This window comes from Oncorhynchus mykiss, chromosome 25, assembly GCF_013265735.2.
Source record: "Oncorhynchus mykiss isolate Arlee chromosome 25, USDA_OmykA_1.1, whole genome shotgun sequence".
Lineage (NCBI taxonomy): Eukaryota > Metazoa > Chordata > Actinopteri > Salmoniformes > Salmonidae > Oncorhynchus > Oncorhynchus mykiss.
In genome coordinates this window covers 25,317,214-25,330,050 of record NC_048589.1, presented here as the reverse complement: position 1 = coordinate 25,330,050, position 12,837 = coordinate 25,317,214, and the positions used below count along the sequence as shown (strand labels likewise).

At 42.9% G+C, this 12,837-nt stretch overlaps 1 protein-coding gene across 2 annotated transcripts in view; it reads right to left on the bottom strand.

The window, feature by feature from the left end:
* Positions 1-266: 266 nt before the first annotated feature.
* The window catches only part of LOC110505701 (syntaxin-binding protein 6), a 107,787-nt gene continuing 95,216 nt past the window's right edge, over positions 267-12,837 (bottom strand). For both annotated transcript variants that reach the window (XM_021585092.2, XM_021585093.2), the window contains 2 exons: positions 8,410-8,567; positions 267-1,670 (listed from right to left, as the gene is read on the bottom strand). In XM_021585092.2, the coding sequence (XP_021440767.1) occupies positions 1,647-1,670; positions 8,410-8,567 (182 nt within the window). In that variant the 3' untranslated portion in view covers positions 267-1,646. The remainder of the gene's footprint in view (positions 1,671-8,409; positions 8,568-12,837) is intronic.

Below are 12,837 nucleotides of genomic sequence, written 5' to 3'. Positions count from 1 at the left end.
GCAGTGTTACCTTGGGATACCATGAGTGTTATCATAACACATTCACACTGCTCAAGTCAAACGACATGCTGTTGAAGTACTTATGAAAGAGTATGTTTAAAAACACTGATATAGAAGCATTGCACTTGGATTGTTCTGGACCGTAGCTAGTCATATGACATGTAAAAAGATGCTGACTTATTCACTGACCAATGGAGTGTAGACAACATGACTTGCAATAGTAGCTTGCAAATTGCTACAAAAACATTTCATAACTATCAGACAAATTACTTTCAATATTTTTTTATTAAAACAATGAACATCCAAAATGTAAGGATGAAGCGGATTAGAATGAGGCAACTAGAATTTCAGTAAGAACTTAATGGTGCTCGCTGCAAGGTAAGGTTGTCAATGCATTGTGACGGTTGGACAAATCCAAAATATAAGCGTAATAAACAAGACATATCCACACTGCGGGTGGTTTAGTTGCTTCAAATTGCTTGTAAGGAAGCCACGGTTACACAGTGAATGCAGACCAATATTGTACAATGCTGCTAGTGATGTGTCAATATGCTGTTTTACATATCAGAACAAAAAACTTTATATAAACACAAGTTAAACTATAAGTACAAGATGTGACCAAGGTAGGAGTTGAAAGGGTTACAATCAAAATTAGATTTACAGGGATGATTCGACACCAATTACATTGTAAATGGTGGTAGAATGATCTGATTACAGTCTTATAAGCTTGTTACACTAGCTAATTTACAACGATACTGTAGTCTCTTACCTTACAACAAACCGTCTGATCTCGTCCATACAGCCAAGTGCTTCAATAACACTTAAGAAATACCAACAGTGAAGCCTAAATACTTGTTTTTTCTGTGTGGGTTTTATTCAACCTTTTATAATGAAAGTGTATTTTGGTAGACCATGCACCTGAACCCTTGGTCACTGTAATGAATAGCTCACAGACTGTTTTGCGGAATATTAAACTTGGAAAACATACCATATTGGTTGAAATGTAAGCTTGCAGCAGTAGTTTTTAGAAGCCACATGAATGTCCTCCACACATTTGGCTAATATTACATCTGAAATGAATGTATGCACCAATGAGCGTTTCAAAACAATATGATGCCAAATAGTCAAACGACAAAAGCGAGTGAAGAGCTCATCTCCTTTCGACAAGTTGATGTTCACATACTGGGGTGTACATTGCTGACTCTGTACAGTAAAATAGCCATCATATGATATGCATGTGTCATGTCATACACTCTGCTGCAGTTATATTCTCCTCTTCCAGCACCGTATGTAAAGTCACTTCTTTGAGGGAGTTGAAGACCTGTTCCTTTTAGGGGGATTTGGACGGTGGTGTGTGTGCGTTGGGGTGGGGAGGGCAGTGACCATAGTCAGTCATTTCCATGGTTTGTCACAGTAAGGTCAAGGAGTACTTTGGGAGCAATGGAGGGAGTAAAAGACTTAGCCGTGAAACATTTGCTCTCAACCGTCTCATCTGTGTTCCGTCCCTCTTTCTCTCCCCCCTCCTCGTCATCAGATCTTCGTTAGAAACAAATAAATGTTACCTTCGTTACAAGAAATACAAATAATACAATCTGAAACCTGCCCTATGGCGTCTGGCACGCTTGGTGGACCCCTCTCCTCGAAGTTTAACATTTATGCTTCATGGCCAGCTGTGGAGAGGAAAAAGAGAGGGGAAGGGACAAAACGAGAGCACGTCAGCCATGTGGAGATATATAAACATCATGCAGTGACTAAGTGAAATGAGAAAGCAATTTAAGTGAACATTTCTTCAACAACCCCTATGGGTTTGCCAAAAATAACAAACAAAACACAATAAGATTAAAAATCTATTAATTTCTAGAAACTGCAAAAACTAAAATAAATTCCAAAGTTAGCTAGCACATTAAAATCCGACCACCAACAAATACAAGTAAAAGAACCTCATTGGCACTACTTTGTTTCCCACCTGGTGGAGGCTAACATGCTTGGCATCGTGAGTAGTAGAACAAGGACAAGCAGGGTCTATTCTCTAGGCAGAAAGGAATAATAGCTATTAGGGTGGTGTTATTCCCCAGGGGTTGGTAAGCGGCCCACGCCGCAGTGTTTTCATCAGGCAGTGACTGCTCACTCAGACTTCATCTCTTAAAAAGAGAGTTCTAGCGGGCTTGTCTGGAGGCTCATTAAGGAGAAGGCCAGAGCCACCAATCTAAATCTCTTTCTCACACACACCCACCCACCCACCCAACCACCCACCCACCCACCCACAGGTTTCAAAATAGAGGTGGGTGAAATCTCCAGAGCTAACAAGTGGGGGCAGCAGAGCTGCAGCACAGACCAGATGGCCATAGCTCCTTCTGTGGGGATGGTGAGAGCTCAACGGTGGCACTAATGGACTGATGTCACACAGAGCCTCAGCAGGTGGGAGACACTGCAGAGACAGACTGACTGAATCTGCAGTGTTGTTTCCCGCTACAGGTCACCTTAACACTTATGGAGTCCACTACAAGATACCATATGTTCTCAACTTGAACTAAAGTATACTGGATCACAGGTAGAAAGAGGGAGAAGTGGTGTCTTGTTCAATGGCATTACAGGGGGGGGAAGTAGCGCAGTTGGCAGATACAGGATGTTCCCAACTTTTATTTAACATCAAAAATTGAAGAGGGGGAAAGATACAACTTTCAAAACATGAACTAAATATTGTTCAACGTTATGACCAGTCAGAGAAGATGTTGCAGAATATGCACTGCTCAAAAAAATAAAGGGAACACTAAAACAACACAATGTAACTCCAAGTCAATCACACTTCTGTGAAATCAAACTGTCCACTTAGGAAGCAACACTGATTGACAATACATTTCACATGCTGTTGTGCAAATGGAATAGACAACAGGTGGAAATTATGGGCAATTAGCAAGACACCCCCAATAAAGGAGTGGTTCTGCAGGTGGTGACCATAGACCACTTCCCAGTTCCTATGCTTCTTGGCTGATGTTTTGGTCACTTTTGAATGCTGGCGGTGTTTTCATTCTAGTGGTAGCATGAGATGGAGTCTACCACCCACACAAGTGGCTCAGGTAGTGCAGCTCATCCAGGATGGCACATCAATGCGAGCTGTGGCAAGAAGGTTTGCTGTGTCTGTCAGCGTAGTGTCCAGAGCATGGCGGCGCTACCAGAAGACAGGCCAGTATATCAGGAGACGTGGAGGAGGCCGTAGGAGGGCAACAACTCAGCAGCAGGACCGCTACCTCCGCCTTTGTGCAAGGAGGAGCAGGAGGAGCACTGCCAGAGCCCTGCAAAATGACCTCCAGCAGGCCACAAATGTGCATGTGTCTGCTCAAACGGTCAGAAACAGACTCCATGAGGGTGGTATGAGGGCCCGACATCCACAGATGGGGGTTGTGCTTACAGCCCAACACCGTGCAGGACGTTTGGCATTTGCCAAAGAACACCAAGATTGGCAAATTCGCCACTGGCGCCCTGTGCTCTTCACAGATGAAAGCAGGTTCACACTGAGCACATGTGACAGACGTGACAGTCTGGAGGCACCGTGGAGAACGTTCTGCTGCCTGCAACATCTTCCAGCATGACCGGTTTGGCGGTGGGTCAGTCATGGTGTGGGGTGGCATTTCTTTTTTTGGGGGGCCTCCATGTGCTCGCCAGAGGTAGCCTGACTGCCATTAGTTACCGAGATGAGATCCTCAGACCCCTTGTGAGACCATATGCTGGTGCGGTTGGCCCTGGGTTCCTCCTAATGCAAGACAATGCTAGACCTCATGTGGCTAGAGTGTGTCAGCAGTTCCTGCAAGAGGAAGGCATTGATGCTATGGACTGGCCCGCCCGTTCCTCAGACCTGAATTCAATTGAGCACATCTGGGACATCATGTCTTGCTCCATCCACCAACGCCACGTTGCATCACAGACTGTCCAGGAGTTGTTGGATGCTTTAGTCCAGGTCTGGGAGGAGATCCCTCAGGAGACCATCCACCACCTCATCAGGAGCATGCCCAGGCGTTGTAGGGAGGTCATACAGGCACGTGGAGGCCACACACACTACTGAGCCTCATTTTGACTTGTTTTGAGGACATTACATCAAAGTTGGATCAGCCTGTAGTGTGGTTTTCCACTTTAATTTTGAGTGTGACTCCAAATCCAGACCTCCATGGGTTGATACATTTGATTTCCATTGATAATTTTAGTGTGATTTTGTTGTCAGCACATTCAACTATGTAAAGAAAAAAGTATTTAATAAGAATATTTCATTCATTCAGATCTAGGATGTATTATTTTAGTGTTCCCTTTATTTTTTTGAGCAGTGTATTTACTGTAGCTAGCTAACATCACCTTCCTACCAGTGGTTATCCACGTACATTATAGGGTTGCATCTTTTAACAAACGGACACAAACATGCTTTATTGAGTGCAAGACTAACACTGCAACACAACTAATTAGTTAAATGGTTCACAAAATGGAGCATCTAATTGCTGGAGCTCAATGTGGAAGTGGATGGAGTGTCTTATCTGTATGGGGAGTTAGTGCCTTCAGAAAGAATTCATACCCCTTGACTTATTCCACATTTTGTTGCGTTAAACCCCAAATTCATATTTGATTAAAAAAATAAAAGAACCTCACCCATCTACACACAATACTGCATAATGACAAACTGCAGACATGTTTTTAGAAATGTTTGCACATTTATTGAAAATGAAATATCTAATTTACATAAGTATTCACACCGCTGAGTCAATCATTTGTAGAAGCACCATTGGCAGCAATTACAGCTGTGAGTCTTTGGGTAAGTCTCTAAGAGCTTTGCACACCTGGATTCTACTATATTTGCCCATTATTCTTTTCAAAATTCTTCAAGCTCTGTCAAGTTGATTGTTGATCCTTGCTAGACTGCCATTTTCAAGTCTGGGCCATAGATTTTCAAGCCGTTTTAAGTCAAATCTGAAACTAGGCCACTCAGGAACATTGTCTTAGTAAGCAACTCCAGTGTAGATTTGGCCCTGTGTTTTAGTTTATTGTTCTGCTAAAAGGTGAATTCATCTCCAAGTGTCTAGTGGAAAACAGATATGCACAGTGGTACTCAGTGAGTTAGGAAGGACGCCTGTATAATTGTAGTGACTGGGTGTATTGATACACCATCCAAAGTGAAATTATGAACTTCCCCATTCTCAAAAGGATATTCAGCATTTGCCTTTTTATTTTATTACCAATCGATGTCCTTCTTTGCGAGGCATTGAAAAACCTCCTTGGTCTTTCTGGTTTAATCTTCGCTTGAAATTCAATACTGGATTATGAAGAGACTTCACAGATAATTGTATGCATGGGGTAAAGAGATGCGGTAGTCATTCAGAAATCATGTTAACCACTATTATTGAACACGGAATGAGTCCATGCAACTTATGTGATTTGTTAAGCACATTTCTACTCCTGAACTTATTTAGGCTTGCCATTACAAAGGGGTTGAATACTTACAGTATTGACTCAAGAAATGTCAGCTTTAAATGTTTTATTAATTTCCTAAATGTTCAACAAATAAATTCCACTCTGACATTATCGGGTATTGTGTGTAGATCAGTGACACAAAATCTCAATTTAACAACAAAATGTGGAAAGATTATGCGCTCTATCTGGAACAGTGGGTCACCAAAGTTGGGTGATCCTGTTTTTACAGGAGGTGCAAGAAGCCAGGTCAAAGACAATTATAGTTACTTTAAAAGTTATTGGAATTGATCACAGTCGTGAGTTAGAAGCGGAGCACGATTCGTATTTTTACAAATGATGTCCTTTACAATTTATTTCCTGTTTTTGCAGCCAAACCATATTATGATAATGGTATGGTTAAGCAGCGGGTGATTAGTTCTCCTTGTGTGACAAATACAGTTGGATTGAGAGGATGAGAGAAGCCCATGGAGAATAGCTGGGATAGAGAGAATAGTTGGAGGAATAAACTATGAATAGGAGGGATTCCTAACAAGAACATCTAGCTAGTGAGACACCCTGCTGGGCGGCCAGAAGCAACACACTATCCACTTAGACTGAATCAGCTGAGTTTCGAGCTCAAACTGAGTTTACAGAAAATCTGTTTGGGATGAATTGTTAGTCAAAGACAATGGGGAAATGTGGGTTACATAGTACCATTATGTGGTATAGCCTATACCCTTGGTAACATGTACTACTAGTAAGGTTATTCTGTTCAGTTCGTGTGGTTATGAAAAACTCCTCCAGCCCTTGTAATATGGTATGATACACTACATGATACACAAAAGTATGTGGACACCTGCTTGTTGAATATCACATTACAAAATCATGGGGATTAATATGGAGTTGGTCCCCCCTTTGATGCTATAACAGGCTCCACTCTTCTGGGAAGGCTTTCCAATAGATATTGGAACATTGTTGCTGGAAATTGCTTCCAATTCAGCAACAAGAGCATTAGTGAAGTCAGGCATTGATGTTGGGCGATAAGGCCTGGCTCGCAGTCAGCGTACCAATTCATCCCAAAGGTGTTCAATGGGATTGAGGTCAGGGCTCTAGCCCAAACCATGAAAAACAACCCCAGACCATTATTCCTCCTCCACCAAACTTTACAGTTGGCACTATGCATTCGGGCAGGTAGTGCTCTCCTTGCATCCGCCAAACCCAGATTAGTCTGTCAGACAGTGAAGTGTGATTCATCACTCCAGAGAAAGAGTTTCCACTGCTCTAGAGCCCAATGGCAGTGAGCTTTACGACACTCCAGCCGATGCTTGGCATTACGCATGGTGATCTTAGGCTTGTGTGCCATTGCTTGGTCGTGGAAACCCATTTCATGAAGCTCCAGATGAAAAGTTATTGTTCTGACGTTGCTTCCAGAGGCTGTTTGAAACTCTGTCGTGTGTGTTGCAACCGAGAACAGGCCATATTTACGTGCTTTAGCACTTAGCGGTCCCATTCTGTGAGCTTGTGTGGCCTAACACTTCGCTGCTGAGCCGTTGTTGCGCCTAGGCATTTCCACTTCACAATACAGCACTTACAGTTGACCGGGGCAGCTCTAGCATTGACGAACTGACTTGTTGGAATAGCATTGACGAACTGACTTGTTGGAAAGGTGGCATCCTATGACATGCCAAGTTGAAAGTCATTGAGCTCATCAGTAAGGCCATTCTACTGCCAATGTTTGTCTATGGAGATTGCATGGCTGTGCGAGCAACTTTTACACCTGTCAGCAAAGGGTGTGGCTGAAATAGGCAAATCCACTATATCCACTATATATATGTATATATATATATATATATAGTGGATTTTGCATATATATATATATATATATACACACACACACACACACACACTACCGTTCAAAAGTTTGGGGTCACTTAGAAATGGCCTTGTTTTTGAAAGAAAAGCACTTTTTCATCCATTAATATGTCAAATTGATCAGAACTACAGTGTAGACATTGTTAATGTTGTAAATGACTACCGTAGCTGGAAACAGCTGATTTTTAATAGAATATCTACATAGGCATACCGAGGCCCATTATCAAGCAACCATCACTCCTGTGTTCCAATGGCACGTTGTGTTAGCTAATCCAAGTTTATCATTTTAAAAGACTAATTGATCATTAGAAAACCCTTTCGCAATTATGTTAGCACAGCTGAAAACTGTGGTCATTAAAAAAACAATAAAACTGGCCTTCTTTAGACTAGATGAGTATCTGGAGCATCAGCATTTGTGGGTTTGATTACAGGCTCAAAATGACCAGAAACAAATAACTATCTTCTGAAACTCATCAGTCTATTCTTGTTCTGAGAAATTAAGGCTATTCCATGCGGGAAATTGCCAAGAAACTGAAGATCTCGTACAACGCTGTGTACTACTCCCTTCACAGAACAGCGTAAACTGACTCTAACCAGAATAGAAAGAGGACTGGGAGGCCCTGAGCAAGAGGACAAGTACATTAGTGTGTCTAGTTTGAGAAACAGACGCCTCACAAGTCCTCAACTGTCAGCTTCATTATATAGTACCCGCAAAACATCAGTCTCAAAGTCAACAGTGAAGAAGTTGATTCCGGGATGTTGGCCTTCTAGGCAGAGTTCCTCTCTCCAGTGTCTGTGTTCTTTTGCCCATCTTAATCTTTTATTTTTATTGGCAAAGCTGAGATATGGCTTTTTCTTCGCAACTCTGCCTAGAAGGCCAGCATCCCGGAGTCGCTTCTTCACTGTTCACATTGAAACTGGTGTGTTGCGGGTACTATTTAATGAAGCTGCCAGTTGAGGACTTGTGAGGCGTCTGTTTGTGCTTTTCTTTCAAAAACAAGGACATTTCTAAGTGACCCCAAACTTTTGAACGGTAGTGTGTGTGTGTGTGTGTGTGTGTGTGTGTGTGTGTGTGTGTGTGTGTGTGTGTGTGTGTGTGTGTTTCACCTTGTGTGCAGTGACGGCGAACTGCTCAGCACTGTTCTTCATCTCCCCTGTTTTCTCCTCAGCCCTGCCTAAGCGCTCCCCTCGCTCGTTCAGCGCCTGGCTGGCCTTCTGTACAGCGCTGGTCACACTGTCTGCTGCCGAGTGGAGTATACTGTTACCTGGAGAGGAGGGCAATATAGAAAGAGACAGAGAGAAAGAGTAAAATGAGAGAAGGCGGGAGGGGATGGGATAAATATAATAAATTATACATTGCCTTCTATCTCATCACTATCAACAAAATAACTCCATGCAGCACTACTGATATGAGTTTGGTAGAAATCCCCTGCTTTATAAGATAATGCTGATATTTCATTCAGCAACCTTGGCCGGACGTTGATTATTGACAAGGAACAGGTCAAAAATAAGGTTATTCCAAATCAGGAATGCCAAGGAAGCCAGCTAATGAGCTTTTCTACAGAGATTGGAATCCTGTGAGAAACAAGCCAATGAAATTAAAAACCACATCACACTCCTCATTTGCAAAGCTTAGACCGATGACGTCTATCACACCATTTCTCTCAAATTGAACTGAAACAACCTCCTCACTACTTGAAAGTGTACCAAATAGCTTCAGGTGTTCCTCTTTTCTTTAGTAAAACTTTAGTGCTCATTCTCTTTTCTTCCTCTCAGACTGAAGTGAGATAATGGTGGAGAGGGGAGGGAGTGTGTCTGACGATCCCTGGCGGCACAACTGTGTGGATGAGAGGAAAGAACAGAACAGTCTTCCTCCGATAGCACCGACCCTGCGGATGTTTCAAACTGGCAAGCTATTAATCTACGCTCTGGACAGCGCGGCCTGCCGTCGACCCATAACGCTAACAATCTTCGCGTGTTCATATATCCAAGGGAGGCGCCAATGTAAACAGTTTTGAGCAGTGTTTTTGCTATGAAGTTTCTTCTATTGTTGACCTTGCTTGGGTTATTTTGTTGTCTGGGAAGGCGGACAATGAAATGGTTTTTTCATCAGTTGTTCCAAAGTTGTGAACGAGCCATTCTTCAGCAGAACTGGGGACTGGTACTGCAATGTTCTGTATGCACAATGGACAAAAACACCACCAACATTTTTTTTTTTTTTTTAAAGGCCAGCTCTAACAATGTGCTCTTCTCAACTTGCTGGCTGTGGAAGGAATAGAAATACAACGGAACTCAATGTAACTGATGCTTTCACTGTTAGAAGAGGATGGCCTCTTGGGGTTACAGTTCAGGACCAAACATCCCACGCAATGACACTTACAAATGTAGATCCTTTGAACACTCCCAAACAGGGAAACAGATCCCAATCAAAGGTTTATTCACATGCTCCACTAAGGCAGTTATTTATCTTATAACTTGTCCTTATGTGGGAAAAACGAAGCGTGAATTAAAAGAAAGAATCTCGGACAGTCAATTTAACATGTCTTCCCAAACGGAATCCACACTGTAGAGTGTATACAGGTAGGCTGACTGACTGATAACTGGCAGAGTTGTGGTGCAGTGGAGTAGATGACAGCCCAAAGCAGATGGCATGCCAGCTGGTCTTACTCTCCTCTGCTTTCCTTCAAAGGAAGTTAACTTGATAAAGTCAAAGCCGTCTGCTCACACAGAACTACTGGGAGGAAGAAAAGCATTCCCCGGGTTCTCTCCCAGACTGGCTAAATCACCAATAGATAGATAGCGGATTTGCCCTTTCCTCAAGGCTATGGATTTCATTACAGTCCAGGGAAGGAGAAGTGTTTATTTAGCATCTTCCTCACAGTAGTAAAAAACGAAGTACTTGTATTGGGACACAGGTGTCAAGTCTTCCTCGATGTCTCCCTCCAATCCCTTAAAAAAACTCCTCTTCACCTGAAAACAGAGAAGGAGGGATGAGAGCTCTTTACCTCTATCCAGATCCCTTTTTATCCCCCCTTCTACTGAGATAGCCCAGAGACATCCCACACACACTCTTCAGTCTCTTTCTTGCTTCTCACTTGTTTCCCTGGGCAGGGTGGTTCCGGCCTGGCTGCTGGTGGAGTCCCCTCCTATGGTGAATGTCATTAAAGAGAATAGCAGGGAGGCAGGTTATGTGGTGACTGTATGGCCCTGGGTCTTTACTCTGTAGAGTTGATTTAGGTGCCGTCATGCTGTAAGGGGGATTTGTAGGAGTGAGGCATGGCATGGTGATTCAACACTGTCTTCGGATTCTGTTGAGATTTCTCTTCACAAGAACATGGGGGAGTGATGCCTTGCCTTTAACAAACACCTCTGTTTTTTTTGGGGGGGGGGGGGGGGGGGGCAAGGCAATCTCCGCTCATTGCAAAATGCCACTTCAGTGTTAAAGTCAGGTGAGAGAGCTGGCAAAACAAATTAGGGCGAAGTGTTGCTTTGACATTTGGTATGATAATGTACTTCTGTTTGGCTAGTGAGCTTTTCTGAAATGGGGCTTTCGTAAAGAATTAACGGTCTATCCCTGTGAAGGAACCTGACCTTCCTGAGTCCGTGTTCTATGTCTCAGGGAACTCCTACTTCAACAATGCAGGGAGAATGTGTTTCTACATGATATCAACATAATCAGGGCTCACCTGTAAAACAAAAGGGGACAGAACAAAAGACAAAACCCTTTTTCCGCAACAAAAAAGAAAGAAAAGTCAAATGCCCCATCAAGTGATCACAGGTCAGGCCAACACAATGTAATGTTGTGATTGTGATGATGAGGACTGTCAACCGCCATTTACTGTCAAAGCCTGCTTGATTGGTTCTGTAACTCACCCAGTTCAGACACTCACACCAATGCACGCACACACTCAGGCATATATTCTAACAGGGACACACATGCTTGCAAGCTCAAACACACTCTTGCATTAGCCTACATGTTTGCTATATCTCCAAAATGCAAGCTCAAGCAGAGTCAATTACCATCCATTATGAATTGTGTGCCAGTACGCTGCCCTGAAGTCTCAGTGGGTGTTTTAAGAGAAAAGGGGCTAAGAGACACTCTCCTGTAGAGTAGCAACACTATCTACTTATCTGTACATTATAGATTTTATCAAACACTTTCCATAATATTATGACTAAAGGCCTTTGTTGTTGTTCACCTTAAACTAGTGCTACTTGAAAATGTAACAGTTGTAGCATTGTGTACAGTAGGGATGTCTTGGCTGTGTGCTTAGGGTTGTTGTCCTGTTGGAAGGTGAACCTTCACCCCAGTCTGAGGTCCTGAGTACTCTGGAGCAGGTTTTCATCAAGGATCTCTGTACTTTGTTCCGTTCATCTTTCCCTCAATCCTGACTAGTCTCCCAGTCCCTGCCGCTGGAAAACATCCCCACAGCATGATGCTGCCACCCCCATGCTTCACCGTAGGGATGGTATTTTGCCAGGTGATAAGTGCTGCCTGGTTATCTCCAGTTGTGACGATTGGCATTCAGGCCAAAGATTTCAGACTTGGTTTCATCAGATCAGAGAATCTTGTTTCTCATGGTCTGAGAGTCTTTAGGTGCCTTTTGGCAAAGTGGCTCTACCATAAAGGCCTGATTGGTAGAGTGCTGCAGAGATGGTTGTCCTTTTGGAAGGTTCTCCCATCTCCACAGAGGAACTCTGGAGCTCTGTCAGAGTGACGAACGGGTTCTTGGTCACCTCCTTGACCAAGGCCCTTCTCCACCGATTGCTCAGTTTGGCTGCGCGGCCAGCTCTAGGAAAAGTATTGGTAGTTCCAAACTTCTTCCATTTAAGAATGAGGGAGGATAATTTGTTCTTGGGGACCTTCAATGCTGCAGAAATGTTTTGGTACCCTTCCCCAGATCTGTGCCTCTACAAAATCCTGTCTCGGAGCTCTACAGACAATTCCTTCGACCTCCTGGTTTGATTTTTGCTTAACTGTGGGACCTTCTATAGGCAGGTGTGTGCCTTTCCAAATCATGCCCAATCAATTGAATTTACCACAGGTCGACACCAATCAAGTTGTAGAAACATCAAGGATGATCAATGGCAACAGGAGGCACCTGAGCTCATTTCAAGTCTCATAGCAAAGTGTCTGAAAACTTGTGTAAATAAGTCATCTGTTTTTTATTTGTAATACATTTGCAACATTTTCTAAAAACCTGTTTTCACTTTGTCATTATGGGGTATTGTGTGTAGATTGATCAGGGAAAAAATAATTTAATCCATTTTAGAATAAGTCTAACATAACAAAATTTGGAAAAAGTGAAGGGGTCTGAATACTTTCCGAATGCACTGTACAGTATATCTACCACAGTCATATACCCTTGAAAGTGCCTCGGCTATGGTATGTTTGTTTGTTTGTAAGGTTACACTATGGCTTTTAAAACGCCAACACAAAACCTTCTCTGGTGATAGTTTCAAAGTGCCACTGAATAGGCATTTTTCTTGTCTGTAAAGGAATGCCACTTCTGAAGCGGAAATAACGCCCATCAC